The 21,153-nt window shown below is 34.5% G+C and overlaps 1 protein-coding gene across 1 annotated transcript; it reads right to left on the bottom strand.

Annotated features, from left to right (window-relative positions):
* Positions 1-16,526: 16,526 nt before the first annotated feature.
* Positions 16,527-18,291, bottom strand: Prr32 (proline rich 32). The gene is made up of 2 exons (XM_050118840.1): positions 18,168-18,291; positions 16,527-17,355 (listed from the first exon to the last, which is right to left on the bottom strand). Exons 1-2 carry the CDS (start codon positions 18,185-18,187, stop codon positions 16,527-16,529), a joined length of 849 nt encoding a protein of 282 aa, XP_049974797.1. The 5' UTR covers positions 18,188-18,291.
* Positions 18,292-21,153: the final 2,862 nt, after the last annotated feature.

Below are 21,153 nucleotides of genomic sequence, written 5' to 3'. Positions count from 1 at the left end.
AATAGAATTTGTGATTTATTTTCATGATTTTCTCAATATTTCTAAGATCTATGAGTTTAAGCAAAGTTATGATTTGAGGTTATCTGAATGATAACACTGATGACTGCTTTGTGAATTTGGGGAAGATAGATAATTTCTCTTTAACTATTTACAATATTTGAAATGCCTTTTCTAATAAATTGCAGTTGGGTTGGTGCAGTTAGGTCCTATGGAATCACAATAGTGGCATCAGGTTTCAGGGAGTATATATGTACCTTGCAACACAGTTTAATGCCTATTCTTGGTCTTTGAATGAGGAGTATATTGATGAATAAAAACATTTATTGTTTCTTAAAATCTTAAACATAAAAATCATCCTATTTTCAATAAAAGAATAAAAAGGAAGTTGTGTTTTATAGAGCAAAGCTAATTTTGTGAACAGAAACACAAAAGGTAGAAATTTTCTGAGGGAATGTAAGTGGATAATTCATGTGAGTTGATGACTCAGTTCAAAATAACTTCCCTGAACTAAAGAAAGATTTTTCTCCAATGATGTCGATATTTTCCAACAGACTGGGTAAAGGGGGAGGAGTATAAGCAGGAGAAAAGCTCTGAAATGATTGGAGTATCTAGAGGTGTTAATTCTTCAACCAGAACAGGGCCTAGAGCATGCATTGAATAGCATAGTGTAAATTACACCACGGGGAAGAAAAGTAGACACTGGAAATTAGATCCCCATTTCAGCTGTCATGTAGACTGACACTTCGGAACACATGAAGGCAGAACAACGCAAATAGAAGCCAATGAAGGAGTCAAGTCTCTGATATTTGTGTAAATAGTAATTAACCACTATAATGGGTTTTAAGATAATTATATTACAAATATTCACTTTTGAGAAATCATCATATTTCGATTTAAAGATCATCAGATGCTTTGGAAAAATAGCAAAATACACATTTGCCTATTTGATTGTGATAAATTATTTTATATTTCCTTTAATATGGAAAAATATTTCTTAGAATTATTTTATATGATCAAAGATGACTGTTTTTCAAAATGACACATTAAGAGTATTAGCTTGTCAAAATGCAACATAAATCTCAGCAATATCTATTGGTTTTAATACATTTCATATTTAAACTATTAAAACAATATGTCAATCCTTAAAGATACAGGAACAAACAATTTTCTCTTCATATTTCCATAAATAAAAAATTAACTTAGAGTACTTTTTAGCACACACACACACACAAAAAAAAAAAACAGTAGCTGGTCTTAGTGACTCAATCCCAGCACTCTTGAGGCTGAGACTGGTTGTTCTCTGAGTTTGAGGCCAACCTGGTCTACAGAAAGAGATCCAGGACATACAGAGCTACACAGAGAAACTCTGCCTGAAAAAAAAAATGACAAAAAGAAACAAAAATGGAAATTTCTTATGAATAAACCAAGTACAACCATACTTTTCTAATTATATTTGTCCTATCCCGATGTTAGTCTTTGCTTTATATTATGATTTTTGCTTTTGTTTATGTATTATTTTACTTTTTAAATTGAAAATAGATTCTTCTCTCATCCAATATATTCCAAACACAGCATCCCCTTCCTTCACTCTTCCCATCTCTGCCCACTGTTTTCCCCCTCTCCCAGATCAATTCCCATCAGTTTATCTTAAGAAAGGAACAGGCCTCCAAGGGACAACCAATCATGACAAAACAAGATACAATAAGACAATGCAAAAACTTTTACATTGAGGATGGACAAAACAAAGCAATAGGAGGAAAAATAGTCTCAAGAGCAGGCAACAGTGTCAGAGACACTCATGCTTCCACTTGGATTCCCAAAAGAACACCATGTTAACAGGTATAACATATACATAGAGGACATGGTGCAGACACTTGCAGGTCCCATGCTTGCTGCTTCATGCTCTGTAAGCTCAGATGTGTCTGCTTAATGAATTCAGTGGGCTGTGCTGTCGTGTTGTCCTCTACCCTTCTGATTCCTACAATTTTATCTTATTATTTTTATTATATTTTACTATCTCTTAGAAGCCTGTTTGTTTTCTTTTTTATTATATTTTATCATTAAAAAACTTTTTTATTTTAAATATATTTTGATCATATTCTTCCTATTGAGGAATATTGATTTAAGATTTGTTGCATTCTTTTATGTTGCAATTTTTAACTCTGTAAAAATGTGTTACTTTGCCTGTCAAATAATAAAGATGTGAATGACCAATAACTAGGCAAGAGAATAAATAGGAGGTGAACTCTATAAGACAGAGGAGTGAGAAAAAGAGAGGGAGAGAAGATACCAAGTGCCAGCCACCCAGTCACACAACCATCCACAGGATAAGTAGGAAAGTATTATATATATAAAATAAAGAATGATAAAAAGCCTGGAGACAAAATGTAGTTCAACAGAAATGGGATCATTTAAATTAGAAATGTTGACTAAAAACAAGACATGCTAAGACAAGAAGTCAAGGCCTTCATAAGTAAGAATAAGTCTCATTGTATTTATTTGGAACTGGGTGTCAGGCCCCCAGAAGAGTACAAAACATAAAAAAACAACTACATCTTCCCCCCCAAGACCTTCCAAACAGATCCTCTCCCCATTCCTACAAACCCAACTTTAAATTATTTTTAAAAAATAACAATAAACAACAAAACTCCTCAACACCAAGAAAACAAAGTAGAACATCCCCTTTGTTTTCTAATTATATGGAATGGGAGTGGATTTAGATGGCAGAGAACGTAACAAGTGGAAGGTAGAGAACTGGAAGGAGTAGAGGCAGGGGAATCCACATGCAGGATACATTATGTGAGAAAAAACTATTTTTAATATATGAAAATATAATGCAAAAAAAAAGAAATTACACTGGTTTAGTGAAATGGCAATAATGGGTTCTCATCAACATGGTTTCCTTTAATCTTTATTAATCATAAAATTATATGTATATTATTGCTTTGACGTTTAAAGTGCAATTTCAAGTAATTGTCTTTTAAAAAAAAATACTCCCCTTAGTCATGAAACTGAGTTTCAGCAACTGGCCAGAGTTCACAAATTTACTATTTTTTTGAGGTATTATAGTTGAGCCCAGGTAACTCTGAGTCTAAAACTTAAGCTCTTACCCAGTACAGAATGAAAACACTAACAAAGAACTACTGTTACTATATTCACAAACAAACAAACAATTAAACAAAAACCTTTAGCCATTTGAGGCATCCTTTTGGGCAAGTCATGATACTAATGATCACGTTAAGTATATTAATGGATAAACTAAAAGTAAGAAAATACTATGCAAAAGATAGCAACAGATTTGCTTGTCAATTACCTACTGTACTTACAAATATGCATAGCCTCCATGTCTTGCAAAGACAGTCAAATTTATGTTCCATAACTAGTGAAAGAAAATTCTCATGGATCACATATCATATAGGAAATAATTTTGTCAGAATAGACAATGAGAATACCCTTTGTTTAAACAGTCCGTTGCCATTAATTCAAGTAAAACATCAGATACATAGTATACTTTGTCATGAATATGTGTTACTTTATGTGAAATTTGAATTATTTCTGAACTATTTTTACATGATGTCATTGACTTAACTTGAGGTGCTATAGAAACTGCTCTATAAAGTATATAACTATTTTATGAAATAATTACAGCTTCTTTATAGAATAGTGATTATGTTACCTAACTGGCACTAGGCAAACTATATAGGAATTCAGCTTCGACACCCATTAAGTGTGTGAAATTGGTTACATTTTACAACTTCTCCTTTATTCAATTTTCTTAGCCATAAAATAGATTCTTTCTTCTAAAGGTTTTATAAGGATTAAATGCTAATCCATGTGAAATGCCTAGATCATCAGTGCCTTGTTTATGGTAAGTACTAACAAAGAGATAAAAATAAGCTATACTTATACTAGATTATTGCTATTGTTGTTTATCTACTTTGCATTAGTGGACCTTCTCTTTATTGGAATGATATCTTTTATTGCATTTGTTTATGAAAATGACTCTGAATTAAAATGAAAAGATGTCATTATGATGTTTTCTTTTTCTTACTGATAGAGTCGGACATATATGAATATTTCTGGATGTGTTCACAAAGTCAAAAGGACAGTACTAGGAGTATGTTTCTGTTTTTCTTAATACGTATTATATGTATTATATGTACTATAAGTCTTTTTAAATTTTTTTCTTTAAAAAAATACATCCCTCAGTCATGAAATTGAGGTAATACTTGAGCCCAGGTAACTCTGACTCTAAAACTTTAACTCTTACCCAGTACAGAATGAAAGAAGTAACGAAAAACTATTGTCACTACATTCATAAACAAGCAAACAAATAAACAAAATCCTTTAGCCATTTGAGACATCTTTTTGGGCAAATCATGATACTAGTGATAATGTATTACATTATCATTACACACAAATGCATGTGCACATGTGTACAAACACACACACACATACTTTTTTAAGTTTGGTTGTTTACCAAGACAGGGTTTCTCGATGTAGACTTTGCTGTCCTATAACTTTCTCTGTAGACCAGACTGGTCTTGAACTCATAGTTCTGCTGTGTATGCCTCCTGAGTGCTAGAGCTTAAGACCTGAGCAACCACTACCTGGAAAGGTATTATATTTTTAATTGTTTAGTAAAATCAAAGAGGAAAATGAAGATATGAAATTATCTAAATTTAAAAGAAGTACATTCATTGTGTTTTTTCTTACTCTACATAAGAGTTTGTTTTGAAATGTACAAATCTAAATTTTGAATAATTTTAACACATCATATAATAGCCTAAGCTTCAGTGTAAATTGACTCACAAAATTTAACTAAAACACAGTCGTATCATTTAATTCCTTCAATTTCCTCTTCAAACACTTTACGTATCTGTTTCCTTAAGTATTGTCAATGTCCCCATTAACACCCTCTCAAATTCAATCCTCATTCTCTTTGGTCATTATTGAATCTGCTTATGTGTTAATAGTTGACCACTTAAATTCAATAACATATTTGAGGATTCATCCCCAGAGGAATATTAACTCTCCCTCTATCATCATACGTTATTTGCCTATAGTTCTTTGTGTAGAGGTAGGGTCAATAAGAATTTACCTGCCTCCAAATTAGCATGTCTATTGGTGTTATCATCATTTTGATAGACTGTATTGTTGCAGTATCACAGTATGCTGTTATCTTCATTTTGATAGATTGTATTGTTGCAGTATCACAGTAGGAATTGTGTTATAGATGTATCCATCAGGTATGGATACTTCAAGTTCAATTGTTCTCTGCATTTTGAGAAGTTGTAGCTTTCTATAGTGGTCTTCAGGTTTTCTTGATTAGAGGTGAGAGCTAAACTTACTTGTGGATATAAGAATAAATATTTATTTAGAAATTTAGAATAAGTATTTATTTAGAATATTGGTTTACAAAAGTAGAAATATTAAGGTTAATTTCTAACATTTATATTATTATTCACCTCAAGTGGTTGGTTAGATATCTAGTACTTAAATTATAACAAAAATTCCATTTTCATATATGATAAAAAACATTGTAAAACTGAATGCATTTATAGGTGAATAAATACACAGACACTTAGGATTCTGAATGAGAAGGTACTTAACTAGAATTCATTAGGATTCTGTATTGAAGAACTTATTTATCTTATGTAATCACTTATTTCTAAGAAAATGTTTAAAATTCATGACAGCCCAAAGGCAAAAGAATCTGTTGCTATTTTGATGTAAACGTACTTTAAAGTAGCATAGATTGCAATGATTGATTTAAATAAGAAAAGAAATTTGATGAAAGAAATGTTTGTCCATTTCTTTGTCCAGTTTTGAAGAATCAAATACATAAATCATGACATGGTGAAATTTGGCTTTCTAGCATCTTGAAATGAAATGATGCTTAGATTCAAATGATTATAATAGAAGTAACATTGTGTTGGTAGTTAATCACCTGTGAATAAGGAATGGATATGAGTACTGCATGGACAATAGGGATTTTGATTCTGAATCCAGGGTTTTCTAAATTGGGATTAATTTTTTTTCATGTTATGTTTCAGAAGGAAATGAATGCATGAAGTAAACATTGTTAGTATCTGTAGAGGTACAAGTCATTAAATTATTATTATTATGTATTGAGCTTCAGTTGTGAAATATTTTACTAATTTTGTTCAGTAATAAATAATACTTTGTTTCAAAGAACTTTTTTTTCTCTTTTTTTTTATTTTATTGAGAATAAGAAAAAAAGTTTCCGCCTCCTCTCAGCCTCCCATTTCCCTCCCCCTCCCCCCCCCCCTCCCCCCCCCTCCCTCTCCTATCCAAAGAGCAGTCATGGTTCCCTGCCCTGTGGAAAGTCCAAGGTCCTCCCCCCTCCGTCCATGTCTAGGAAGGTGAACGTCCAAACTGGCTAGGCTCCCACCAAGCCAGAACATGAAGTAGGATCAAAACCCCTTGTCATTGACCTTGGCTTCTCATCAGTCCTCATTGTTCGCCATGATCAGAGAGTCCGGTTTTATCCCATGCTGTTCCAGTCACAGTCCAGCTGGCTTTGGTGAGCTCCCAATAGATCAGCCCCACTGTCTCAGTGGGTGGGTGCACCCCCCGTGGTCCTGACATCCTTGCTCGTGTTCTCCCTCCATCTGCTTCTCATTGGGACCTTGGGAGCTCAGTCCAGTGCTCCAGTGTGGGTCTCTGTCTCTATCTCCATCCATCACCAGATGAAGGTTCCCAGTGATGTCTCTCCTGGTGCCTGGACCGGAACTCCTTCTCAAAGAACTTTATATTGTAGAAGGAGCTGTGGGTTGCATTCCTGCCGCCCAACTCCTGGCCGCCTGGCTAGCTTATTCCCCAAAATAACAACACACAAACTGTTTTCATTTAAACACTGCTTGGCCCACTAGCTCTAGCCACTTACAGGCTGATTATCATATTTTGCCTAACCCATTTTTAGTAATCTGTGTAGCACCAGTCTTACCTAGAAAGATTCAGCATGTCTGACCTGGCGGCTTGCTTCATCCCGTCTGTCCCAGAGAGGAGAGCTATCGAGTCTGAGCTCACTTCCTCTTCCTCCCAGCATTCTGTTCTGTTTACTCCACCCACCTAAAGGCTGGCCTATCAAATGGGCCAAGGCAGTTTCTTTATTAGCCAATGACCTTCCTCCATCATTATATTTTTAGCATTGCAGACTCAAGTTTCTTTGAGCTGCATGTGGTGATACAAAAAGGAGTAGTTCTATATAAACAAATAACTCAGGATCCAATGATGCCGTTACACTGCACTGAGAATAAAATCCAGATTGCACTTGTCCAAAGGCTCTGTAAATTCAGTTTCTGGTCCTGTATTACTTTACTTGTGACTCTGTACTTGTTCCATAATTTTTTTATACTTTCAATTCATTCATTAGTACAGCGATCATAATATACATTTAAAGCTGTCTGAAATGTGCTACATATGTCTAGAGAAAATTTAATACTATAAAAATAAATATATATTAAAAACATAATGAACAACTTTTCCTCATGTATATATTTCCTCTAGCTGCAATCAGATTTTATTATGTTTTCTGGACTTCATAATTAATAAACTTGTCACTTTGAATTCGTTATGAATATCATTCATAATTTTATTTGAAAATAAAGGTTGTATCTATCATGCCTCACGTGTCATTAACAAGACAATACTTATTAGCTTTTTATCCCTTTCTTTGATAGGAAGACCTGCTAGATTAAAAGTTGTACTTATTCATTTAAAGTCTTATCTGCCCAAATCTTTGCTACCAAGTCTCTAGATAGAATGAGAGGAAAAGTATTTAAAAAAATAAATTGTAGTTGGGCAGTAGTGGTGCACGCCTTTAATCTCAGCACTCGGGAGGCAGAGGCATGCACATCTCTGTGAGTTCGAGGCCAGCCTGGTCTAAAGGAGCTAGTTCCAGGACAGGCTCCAAAGTTACAGAGAAGCCCTGTCTCAAAAAGAAAGCTGAAAATATTGTATTGTTGCAGAATATGATTAAAGTGAATATTTTCTGCATTTAGAACTACAAAATCTTTCATATGGGAATTATGGTTGTTTTTAAAAGCTGTTTTAGAAGACTAATGCAATATTAAAATGTAATAAGCTAACAAGATTGTTAATGCCACATAAAAGTGATAATTATACACCATTTCCTTCCACAGCTAAACCCAAATGATGTCCACTAAGAAGTGGTTAAATAATTTCCTTCACTACAAATGTGAATACAGCTGAGTTGCTTAAAACATTTCCATAAAAATCACCAGTGCTATCTCACTTCTAAAATTTATAGAAGAAAACCCTACAAAATGTAACCCATATTATATTAAATGTATTTGGAAAAAAATTATTTGTTCGTGCCAAACCATCAATATATTTGTATCTGTTAGTTATCATACTCTGTAAATGGGAGATTCTATAGTGAATTGTACCCATTGTATATCTGTAAACTTATTATATTGCATGTTTATCATACATTTATGCTATTATTTATAATATTTGAGAATTTTAAATCATAACAATCATATTCCTCTTATATTTAAAATGCTTTCCTGGTGCTTGGTTTTGGAAGTTCTACCATGCTTTTATGTTTTTCCCAATATAAATGTTTATTACACAGTGCAATGGTGAAGCTTCAAGGGATTTTCTCTTTGTAGAAATGCTTTTAGAGTAACTACATCTTGTCAGTAATATTTTTAATTTACTTTTTCATGTGAATCCACTTTCCATGTCTAATGGTAGCTTTCTAGCAGGTAATTTACAGTTGAAAGCCTGCTGCTCTTTGATCATTTCCTGGGCATGTTAAATGGTAATTATTTTTTAATTCAGTCAGCGTGGAAAATGTGGTTTCTTTATACTGGGATCATGCTTTTTAATGATGTTCTTGTCTTATCAAATATGAAGGTGCTGGGAACCATTTGTTATTAACCTGGTTCACTATTAGTGTTTACTGCTTCTCTGAACAAATAAGAAAAAAAATTCTACTCTGAGGAGACAAATTAGAAAAAGTTTTCCTTCCTTTCGTATACTACTTATAACACAGAATACAAAAAGAATACGCATTCTAACCTGAACATCTTTGGCTAGGCATTTTTCCGAAGAGTAGAAATTGTGCAACAAACATGTTGTTGGTCTGCTATTGAGAATAAATTCCAAGCACAAGCCTTGTAAAAAGCTAGGGAAATTTATTATAAGAGTTTTGCAACCCAAATTAAACTATATGCAGTTTTAAAATACTCAAGTCACTGTTTGTTTTGTTGTTGTTGTTGTTGTTTTAATGTCAATCCTGTTTTCCAATTGCTTGCAATTACTAAGAAACAACACAAGGGGGAAGATATTGAACTGTACATTGTGATGTTCCTAGGATATTTATTACTGCCAATATGAGAAATTTGATTCATCTATATGCCTCTGGTATTTTTCTGGCTATAGATAACATACGCTGGTCTAGACTGCAAGTATTAAAACTAGGATCATTATAATTTAATGGAAAATTGAGAACTCTGAAGTTGAAAAGGAACTGTGTATTTAAAGGTTTTAAAACTGAGCTGCTTCATCTGACCCATTTGTGTTTGACCCTTGTGTAACTAAAACTGTGTTAGAAGACAAATTCCTTCATTTTGACTCAGCCTGCTCTGCCCAGACCCAAGTGATTTGTTGTTACTGTTTTGTGAAAGGAAGCCTGCATCCAAATATCAAGCCTTGAGTAACAACATGCACATATGGACTCATTTTGCCAAAGACCATGAAGCACAATGTTGCAATGATATGTTGCTCCTTAGCTCAAATTAAACCTCTTAATGGAGATTACTGTAACTACTGTGAATGTACTTTATTTTTCTCTACTCATTTTCTTTCTCTGAGAGCTAATTTAGTTATAATTATGAGCATAAATTATAGCATAATTTTCTATTATGCCATATATTTTCTATTTTAGATAGTTGAACTACAAACTTCAAAGGTGGATTAGAAATCATAGTCTTTTTTGATGAAAACTATAAATTTAATTAAAATTCATATTAATTATATAATAAATAAATGTAAACCATAAAAAAAGAAAACTGAAGTACACTGCCATTTTATTTTGAGTTCTGTTTTCTTTTATCTAGAATGCAGATGAGCTTTCATTCTTAAATTTGTAGTTTCTGGGAACTGGGAAACATTTGAGAAGAGAAAATCATAATCTGAATATATTGTATGAAATTTCAATAAATTAAAAAAAAAAACCAACAAACCCAAGCAGTTCACACTTTGGTGCATACAGAGGAGAAAATTAACAGTTGGAGCTCTACGGCAGTCAGTTTCCTATCAGACAACAGAAATCACTCTAGTAATGTGCACTGGAAAATGCTAACATGAAAATGGTTAACCAGTAGCAACTAATGAACTTCTAAATGAGGTAAAGAGTCAAGTCATAAAAAAAAATCCCAAGGTCCCAATCAGGAGCAGAAGGAGAGAGAGCACGAGCAAGGAACTCAGGACCGCGTGGGGTGCATCCACACAATGAGACAATGGGGATGTTCTATCGAAAACTCACCAAGGCCAGCTGGCCTGGGTCTGAAAAAGCCCGGGTTAAAACCGGTCTCGCTGAACATAGCGGACAATAAGGACTACTGAGAACTCAAGAACAATGGCAATGGGTTTTTGATCCTACTGCACATACTGGCTTTGTGGGAGCCTAGGCAATTTGGATGCTCACCTTACTAGACCTGGATGGAGGTGGGTGGTCCTTGGACTTCCCACAGGTCAGGGAACCCTGATTGCTCTCTGGGCTGATGAGGAGGGGGACTTGATATGGGGAGGAGGACTTGATGGGGGGAGGGGGAGTGAAATGGGAGGCAGTGGTGGGGAGGAGGCGGAAATGTTTAATAAATAAATATATTTAATAAAAAAAGAGACACTGTGGCTAATTCATCTTATGGTGAGAGAGAATGGCCAAAGGAGGAACACACTTGGGAAAGGTTCCACTCAGTGGCTCTGGCAGTCAGGAACAGGCAAAACTTAGCAACCTGAGACACTCCTTGTGAGCTAGATACACACTTGTTTGCTAACAGTGAACATGGAAAACTACAACTCTTGCCTATATGAGGTGCTGTGCATGGCCCACTACAGTGAAGTGAATGGCTCTTCCTGGAAAACCTTATTGTGATGTCCCATTTTCTTTCACACAAATCCTAAAATACATAGGGATAGGAAGCAAGAAAGTAATCAAGCCTAAACTGCCTTTAAGTCCATGCACAGTAAGTCAAACTATATCCTCAGAGTGAATTTTTTAGGGAAAACCCCTTATTTACCTCTCTTATGCATATACATAATTATGTAGTTGCAAGATTTTATGTCTCTTGCATCATGGAGAATGACAATCACAATACTATACATACACCGCCCTTAGCAATCAATTCCTTCTCCTTTTGGACTCCATTTAAAGAAGCCTCAAATAATAAGAGATGCCCTGAGTACTCTGACTTAAGGACCTTTGAATATCTGATCTGCAGTATTATTTTTTGAATAATGTTTCTTGTCAAATTTAAGTAAATTAAGTAAAATGTAAATAACTTTTCATTCTTAAAATTATGTCTACTATTGCTTTGATGGTTATTTTAATGTACCCAAATTTTAACTAGATGTGTTCTGTTTCAAAACATTTACTTCTAGTCTTCTTTTGCTACTTTAGTTAGCATATTGAAAGCTAAATTTAACATAATATAGATAAACCTTTGTTTTGGGGTTTTGGTGGACTCTTACAGTGGGAATGAGGGTTGTCTCTGATATTTTTGCCTGCTCACGGGACTCTTTTCCTCTTATAGGATTGTCTGGTTCAACCTTAATATGAGGGAAGGTATCTAGTTTTATTATAACTTGAATGCACTATTTGGTTGATATTTCTTGGAGGCCTGCTCTTTTCTGAAAGGAAACACAAGAGTAGTGGATTTGGGAGAAAGGGAGGGGAGGGGAGGTAGGTGTGGAGAGGAACTGAGAGGAAGTAAGAGAACTGAGATTGTAGTAGGGATGCATTGTATGAAAGAAAAACAAAGAGGAAAATATAAAGGTTTTAATTAGTGAAGCTCAAAATAAAATAAATTATGAATCATAATTAATGTTTAACTATATTTCTACAAATATGACTTATTAATAATATAATTTAAAATTTGACTATGAATAATTTTTATGTAGTGCATTAAACACGGTCTTCTATTAGTGTATTATACATGGCTGGCTATCTATTCTGTATCACTGGAGATTAATGCCATGCATAGCAATATTATATAAAGTATATATAAATTTAATGGAGAAAAACAATAGAATAGTCCTTTTCAATGGAAAGCCACTTAAAGTCAGCAGCTCTGCCTTAAGGAGTAAGAGGAATTGGATGAATAAAAGGCAAAATTGAAAATTATAAACTCACCCCACTAGTAAGAAAATACTGTAATTTAAATTTAAAGAACAGATCAATGTTATACTTAAAAATTTGAAGAAAAACTGATCTTTTTTTAATACAATTTCTTACATATCCACTTGATGAATGAAACTAACTTTGATATCATATTTGTTTGTCAAGGCCAGTTTAGGGGATTAGTGAAACTTAAGTTTCACATACGGAATATGAGATTGCCTTCTATCTAAGGAGAGGTGATATTTATAGGAAGGAATGAAGCAACTGAGATATATTCATTTTTAGGAAGGCTGGATAGTGTTTCTCTAATCACCTAATCCTTAGCCTGTCAAATATGTGGTCTCTACACATGCCCTTTTCTGTCATGAAGCACTTAATACATGACACATCATTTTTCCAAATAGTCACAAAGTCTTTGGATTACATTCTACCACATCCAAATTTATTATTTTCCCACATCAATTCAAATTTGCAGCTGTGTCCTACTTTGAAGCATTTCATCTCTTCTTAAATGACAGCGTCTCCACCCCGCTCTATCTTTAATCTTCTGCCTTCCTTCATCTGTTTTTCTCTTTTTTACGTGTACAAACACCATCCATGAATAACCATTGTCTGAATGTCCAAGTTTTTTAAATGTGAATGTTAAAAGAAGCTAGTTATCAATAAGTATTTCATAGTAAACTACATTATCAAACTGTGATATATTCAGAGCCCTTTATTGTGGGACTGATGTGTTTGTTGGGCACATATATTATTTGGGAAAAGGGATTTTCTCCATTGAGAATACAGTGAATTTTACTTTCATAAAACACTTATCAATTGAAAAAAATGAAATGGTTTACTAAACTAAATTTTACTTAGAATTTCTTTGCAAAATTGATGTACTGAAAAATATTTTTATTTGTTTTGTAACTATCCTTAGATTAAGAATTACTTTTATGTTTCCTGAAAATTTATAGCATACAATCATTTAATTACTTTTATATTTTTATTAGTTTGTTGAGAATCTCATTAAACATTTTTAGATCATATTAATTCATACCACCAACTTTTCCTAGGTCCACACTGCTTCCCTCTGTCCTATGTTTGTGTCCTTTAAAAAATGTATTGGTGTATTTCTTATGTTTTTTGTTAGTTTTTATTTTATACTTTCTTGTTTGCATTTTCATTTGTTTCCCTGTTTGCTTTCTAAAGAAAGAAAAAAGGAACATAAAATTGTGTGGGTGAGTAGGTGGGAAAGATATTCAATAAGGTAGGGGAAGGGAAACTGGTCAGAATATATTGTATAAAATTCATTTTTTTTCAATTTAGAAAGAAGAATCTTGATTTCTATGTGTCTGAGTGTTTTTTCTTAATGTATGTAAGTGTACCGAGTCAATACTATACCCATGAAGGCTAGAAGAAAGTATCAGATACTCTGGACCTGGAGATCCAAAGGCTTGTGAGCTGTCATATGGGTACCTAGAAAAAAGAGTCCTCTACTTGAGTAAGTACACTTAAGTGTAGAGTCATCTCTTCAACTTTTGTGTTTTTCATTTACTTATCTATTCATTAAAAAAAACCATCAAGACTAATTTATGTCGCCCAAATCCTTTTAATATGTGGTTCTTCACAGAAGCATGATCAGTTTATCAGGGGATACATTTTTATAGTAAACTCTTCCTTTCTCAGCAGTTAACAATTATTCATGGCTAACTGGCGTACTGAATGCTCAAAATCTATGTTCATGGTGGGATTTTGTCTGGCTTGGCATGTCCAAGAGAACTATAATAAAATGCTTAACATGAATCTTCCTGTGATAGTGATTACAACTTAGAATAGGAGACAATTAACCCATTCCCATTTTTATGAGAAGAAAAATCCACTTTGTTGGTACTTAACTTTCACATTTGCATTTAGAAGAACTCAATCACAACCACAGAGCAAGATGAAAAGAGAGTGTATGTGATCAAAAGAGTTAAATGTGTTACACTGTGAGTACTTTTCATATTGCAGCAGGATTAGTATTGGCTCTGAATGAATCAATAATTAAGAAACTGCAATGTTAAGGTAATTCATCTGTTTTAATCTTTTTCACTGTGCTAACAATGTGTCTTGTGATTCTTTACAGAAACTATGAAGAAAACCAAATATTTTTATTTCCTTTGCATGAGAGAGCAGAACCTGAGGCTTATTTGATAGTTGAATTCATTGAAGCCTGTTATGTGGGCACTGAGCTCTAAATAAACTAAAGAAAACACATTTATCCTGTAACGCAGAAGCAAAAATAAAACCTCAATGCCTCATTTTGCTGATAGTTATGCTTTGATGCTTACTATGTGTTCTGTATTCAAAAGTGCTATATAAAGTAATAAACACACAAAAAGTGTTAAGAGAGGGAACAGAATTGAAATAGAGCAGACTGTTTCATTGGTGCTTTCTTGTTACAGTGTATTTGTCATAGATTGCTGTAATTGTACATAGACTATTTTTGAGCACGTATCCAGAGTACTTCCTTTGAGAAGGAAAGGAGATCCTCGCCTGCTGTCATTCACCACACACTTTGGCAGCTCTCTAGAGAGGCAGCACTGGCTTTAAGACAACAACTTGATTTCTTGTCAAAATATCTTTTAACATCTGGCTCAAAAATATTTTTATGACAATAAGCATTAAGCATGCCCAAGTCTCCCAGTTCAGTAAGCTTGAAAATTCAATAAGTGTTTGGAATGCTGAGACTAAGCTACCTCATAGTGAGCAGCTGTCAAACAATTTGCAAAATATTCCTGTTGACCTGGCCACAGTGAACTGATGGAATTCTGCCAGCTTCAAGACATAAACAGAGAGAAGGGAAAGCCATGAGGCAACATGCAGATGTTTCTGCTCATCATTACACTGCAGCCTGCACATTTATTGTGACCTATTATGAAATAAATGGAGAAAAAGAAATACCAGAACTCCTTGTGCTATTGGGGGAGTTGCAGTAGCAAAGAACCTAATGTTAGTATTAAAATATAGTAATGGTTTTTACTTTCCAATAGGTGTCATTTGGATCAACAGTTTATGCCTACATCTAGCTATTATTTCACATAGAGAACTGCTTGTAAGACAAGATCATTTTAAATATTCGTTGTAAAGATTTCCAATTTAGTCACTGTATTCAGTGCCACTAGATTTTAAGGTATATTTCTAAAGAGTATACTAAATTACATTGTTAAAAATGACCATCCTTGCATCCTTTATCCTATATGCCTATATCAATGTTACATGATTTTGTCAAATTTACTGTCTGGGTGCTTTGATATATTTTCAAATATTATTATAATAATGATGCTATAGCAACAGCAGTAATAAATATAATTCTTATATATCAATAAAACATTTGCAATTAGAACTTATGGTCATGTAAAAGTCCTTTAGTCTAAGAAAAGATAAAAAACCTTGTTCCCACTCTCCTTAATGCTTTCCCCAGAATTTTGTTTGTCAAACTATTTGTATTTTACTGTGTTAGCAGAACTGAAAACTTGAAGGACTGATCTGCCTTCAAGTGGAATCTCTGCACTCGGGCTTCCCCATTCTGAGTTTCCTGATTGCATTCTTGTTTAGCCTGATTTTTCTTTTACTTGACTAGTATTTTCTTTTTGCTCTGTGCAGGCAGAGTGTAGGATGGATTGAAATTGGACATGATGCACACTGTTCGTACATGTTTCCTGATTCCACGGATTCCAGCCTGCCTCTGTAACACATCTTAAAGCACTCGCCTTAATTTTATCAGCCATCCTATTTTTAGGCATGTAGAAATTGCCAGATCTAGAACTGGCCTAACAAGGTCCCAGTTGGTCTTTTCAACATTCATATTGAAGGTCCAGTCAGTAGCAAACAGTGGTAATGATTCAAGTGAGCTATGTAGGAAACACTGTTACATATCTGCACTAATTTTCTGAAATATAGAAACCAAAATCTGTGGTTTGGAACTTAAAACAGACACAACATTTAAAATTTTGCAATCTTTATTAAATCTCTGAACACATAAGGCACGTTAGTGCTAAACCAAGTGTAAGAGAGTAGGAAATTTCATATATGATGAAAGTATTAGTAGCTTTCAAGCTCTTTTTCCAACCTCTTTCTTTCCCATTTACTCCTTGCAAACACTCTAGTTTAAGTATGGAGGAGGGTGCATTGCTCGAGTGTTATAATGAAAAAAATAAGGCAGAGGAGGACCAAATCCTAGGGGAGAAGCAAAAGGAGTAGGCATCACAGGAAATGGACTGAATGCTGGAGGATGAGGTGGCATGAAGCAATGAGCTGTAGAGCAAGGTAAGCCTGGAACACCGGTTGACAAATGGAGAGGTCTCTGCTGCCAGTTATCCATAGGGCGCCTTGGGATTCCCAGTGGGAAAGAGACTTGAGCCAGGTTGCCCTTGTATGACCTTCTACCATTTCCTGGAGTCCCTTCCATCATTATCCCTGATCTAAGGGTGGGGACATATGGAGGACCCCGTGGCTGTGGGCCCCTTGGTGGAAAGAACTCTTGAAATCTAGGCACAGGCTTATATTGCTTTGAGCTATTGCCACTTCTCTCAAGAACCCCACGACCATCTCTTGGGCCTCCGATCATCAGTGTCATCGGGCTTCCAGAGACTTCCTGGGACATATTAATAGAATCATGTCCCTTCTTGCTCTGACTCTCCAGGCCCTCTGAGCTGTTTACTTCTGCTGTTGCTAGGGACTCTTCCTCAATAGCAGGTGTTAGTGTAAAAGGGTGTCTCCGAGCTCTTGGATTTTCAGGAATGTGGACTCCTGCTCTCGCCACTGTGAACGGGGGTCTCAGGGAGACAGGAGGGTGGCCCCAGATCTCTGCGTCATCTTCATCATCCTTCAGTATGTAATTCAGACACCGGAGCGGCACATTGTGACGAGTCTCCCTGCTTCCATTTTTGTCCACAGGTACCATTATGGATGAACGGCTATGCCCTTCAAGCCTTGCAAAACCAGAAATGAAAATTTAAATAAAATGCAAATACTTTCCTCAGTAAATATTTCAAGCGCATGATTAAATTCCTGGAACATACAGGGAATAAAGGGATACAGGCTTTTTTACTCCATGAAGTCAAACAAATACTTTCTTAGCCTATTATCACCCACCACATCCCCAGAAGTCCCGTTAGTACCTGATTACATGGTATCCGATAATTGCTGCCCTGTGCGTCTTTCAATTCTTTATCAGTCAAAGGTAGAAAAAAAAAGTGCCTACATGGCCTTGACGGCTTCCTAGTTGACAAAAAACCGCAGCTCTTTCAAGTTTTTGTAAGATCTTTTAACCCAAAAACCCAGAATTCTGACTCTGGCAGAAATGTTATGAGAAGTCTCTGGAGAGTGGGGGCAGGGACACGGCATTGCTCTCTTTCACAGAAGTCATAGAAAGTTTAGTCATTCACTTTAAACATTCTGTTTCCTTCCTTTATGCACTGCATATTCAAACCAAATTTTCTCAAAACTTTCTTCTTCTTTAACCTGTATCAGAATCTGTTAGAGTAATAATTTCCTCATGACTTAGATCTACGCTTAGAGCTTTATAACTTTTATTTCAAACTTCCCTTTAAAATCATTAATATTTTATGCTTTTAAAATCAGTACTCTTGTGTACAATTACATTCTTTTACTTTTGCCTGTAATCCCCACGAATACCACGTTCAACCAACCCTCTTGTCCCTGCCGTAGTAATACAGTAATAGCATTCAAATAATCTTTTGTTTTCAAATTTAAACTGAGTTATACTCAGTTTCATACTTACCCTTTCTCAGTACAAGCCATGTGGAAATGAGATCAAGACCACCTTCATGAGGTGGTAGAGCAAACCAGCTGAACACCCACACTAGCCGACTAGTCTGGAGAATTGATTCTTTCTTCTGCCTCAGAGAGGTTTGGCAACTGGAATGAAGGCAGGAACCAACTGCTTTATTTTAAACCCAGATTTCTACTAATGAAGTCATCAGTTGCTAGGCAAAGGAGGCGGACAACAGAGAGGGGGAAGGGATAAATCTGTATACTCCTTTGAAGCTAAATATGGAACTGCCTTTGGCACAGTAACAGTTGGACACGAAAGACATTTCCTAAATCAAGAGTGCTGCAGACCAGTTGGAAAGAAAAACTATTTCAAGCAGATTTAAAAGTCGTGGAGGCACAATCCATTTTCCTTCTTTGAAAATTCTTATTGTTTTAATTTTATTTTACATTTTTTGTTTTGTTTGTTTGGTGAGGCATTATCTTTTGTCCAAAACTATTTCTGAACATTCTCTCTAAAAGAAAGTTGTTAAGTATCCTCGTCCATGGGTAAACACATATTTTATTTGTTAATTATTATTACTTTGTATTATGCTCAATGCTCGATATTCAATTTGAGCACTCTGCTTGAGGAATCATACTAATATTAGAAGAAATAGAGATTAGTGAGTCAAATTGTCAATAATAATAAAGCAAAAATGACAATCTGAAAATCCCCCATGAGAGTTATTGTATCTTTTGATTTTGTCTAATTTATATTTCTTTTTTTCATAATGTCTTCTATCTTATTAGCTGTATATTTGAGGGTGATTGCACATATGTGTCTGTATGACTGTCTTTCCTGTAACGGAGATATAGAAGTATTAAAGTATGGAGATGGGATAAATGCCATAAGGAGAATCATTGTTTTCTGAATATTTGATAACATATTGCTTTGTTACTCTTTTACAGGTGTTGTTTTTGTGTCTCTAGCCTAAATATCTGCCTCACCGACTTTCACCAAACAAACGTTCCTAGCTTTTATTTTCTGGCATTTTTCTACAGTTTATTTCTACAAAAATATAGATGCTGTAAGATTACAAAGATTGCTAATGCCATTAAACAGACCACTTCTTCAGCTGTACCTAAACTTCCCTCTGTGCAGCTAGACCCTGAAAATTGTCTTTTCTTTATCATGAAATCAGTATATCCTGCTATATTTCTTAACTTACATATGCTTCATTTTTTCTTAAGGAAAGATAAAAGACATCCAAACATGATGTGCTCTGATATATATATATATATGTGTATGAAGGAGATAAGAGGGAAAATAAAATAAGTATACAATACCAGTACAAAGGACTGGCCACTGCTGGGAAGCAGCATAACTCATCATGGAAATGACCTTTTGGGTCTCTCAATCCACATGTTCCTGACAGGGTGCCTTGTCTCTTTCTATAAATACTATTGAATGCTTTTATACCATTGAAAAATGAAAGTGACATGTTCCCAACACATTTCCCAGAGGAATCTGTTCAGTTGCCAAGCATGGTTTAATATAAAGAAATCTTTTGGGTCCATAGTTTCAGTTTATACTAGCTTCAATTTGCTCCTTTTCTTCATGTAAAAGAAAACTTCTTATTAGCATTGTAATTGTGATTATTTATATGCTTTATGGATGTGAGATCCCATTGTTTCATCTCAATAGATACTAAAGACTCTGGAAACCATTTAATGCCTGATCAATAATATGTCATATTAATTGGATTTCATGAAATAAAAGTCTAGCATAAAATCAAGTGACTGAGAAAAGTGACAAAGCCTATGACATCTCAAAATTGAAAAAGTCCATTGGGTATTTTAAATACATAAGTAACTACTAATATTATACCTTAGAATGTGTTTGTATGTGTACTTAAATGCATATTTACTCCAGATATACAATAATGTGTTATTTGTGGATAATAAGATGAATAACATATAATCCATATATTCCAGTGCATTTTGAATTTCCCTAGGGAAAATTGCATTTATAAATAAATAATATGTATGAATTAAGTCAAGGGTGGCATAAAAATATAATAACATTAATTACATGGTATAAAGCAAAAATAAAAATTAATTCTTCAGCTCTATAATTGTGGGCTAAAATTGTTACCTCACAGTACATATGACATTAGAGGCTTTGGTGTGACTCAATATTATGTGTGTGTATGTGTGATTAAATGTGTAAAATACTGCCCATGAACAAAACAAATGTAAATTAAGGAGTTATGATACATTTAAAATTTTGCATTTCAGATTTTTAATATGAACTAAAGTTTCTATTTGATACAAAAAATACAAATATATGCTTGAACCATCTAGAGATCAATGTCAATCACACATTCAGTAAAAATCTTGCATCTGGACCTATTGGTTTTGTGGGAGCCTAGGCAGTTTCGTGGATGCTCACCTTACTAGACCTGGATGGAGGTGGGTGGTCCTTGGACTTCCCACAGGGCAGAGAGCCCTGATTGCTTTTTGGGCTGACGAGGGAGGGGGACTTGATTGGGGGAGGNGGGGGGGAAGAGACAGAAATCTTTAATAAATAAATTAATTAATTAATTAAAAATCTTGCATCTTATGTAATATTTTAAAGAATTCAATTTTAAAAATGAATTTAATTGAAAATTAAATTATCAATTAAAATATTAAAAATAAATATAAAAACTAGAATCATCTCCAGTCTATCTTTCAGAAAATGAAAAAAAGAAATAAAGCTGTCAAGCTATTTAATCTATCCACTGAGCTTGGAATAATAACTCATAACATTTATGCTTTTTCTATTATTTGTTTGGATGACTCTTCAAAGAAGGTGCAAATGAATAATAAAAATTGATATTTTGCCAAAGCCAGCATCACTGTGAAAGCAACTATGCTCTAAAGGCCTTTCATTACCCATGCCCTCCTTCTATTGTCACAGCTCCAGATGTCACTCTTATCTCTCAAAGATTTTGAGAACTCCATTGAAATCC

Source organism: Alexandromys fortis, unplaced genomic scaffold (genome assembly GCF_014885135.2).
Source record: "Alexandromys fortis isolate MF-2015 unplaced genomic scaffold, M_Fortis_MF-2015_v1.1 scaffold_114, whole genome shotgun sequence".
NCBI classification, from domain to species: Eukaryota; Metazoa; Chordata; class Mammalia; order Rodentia; family Cricetidae; genus Alexandromys; species Alexandromys fortis.
This window is presented reverse-complemented; position numbering and strand designations above follow the sequence as displayed.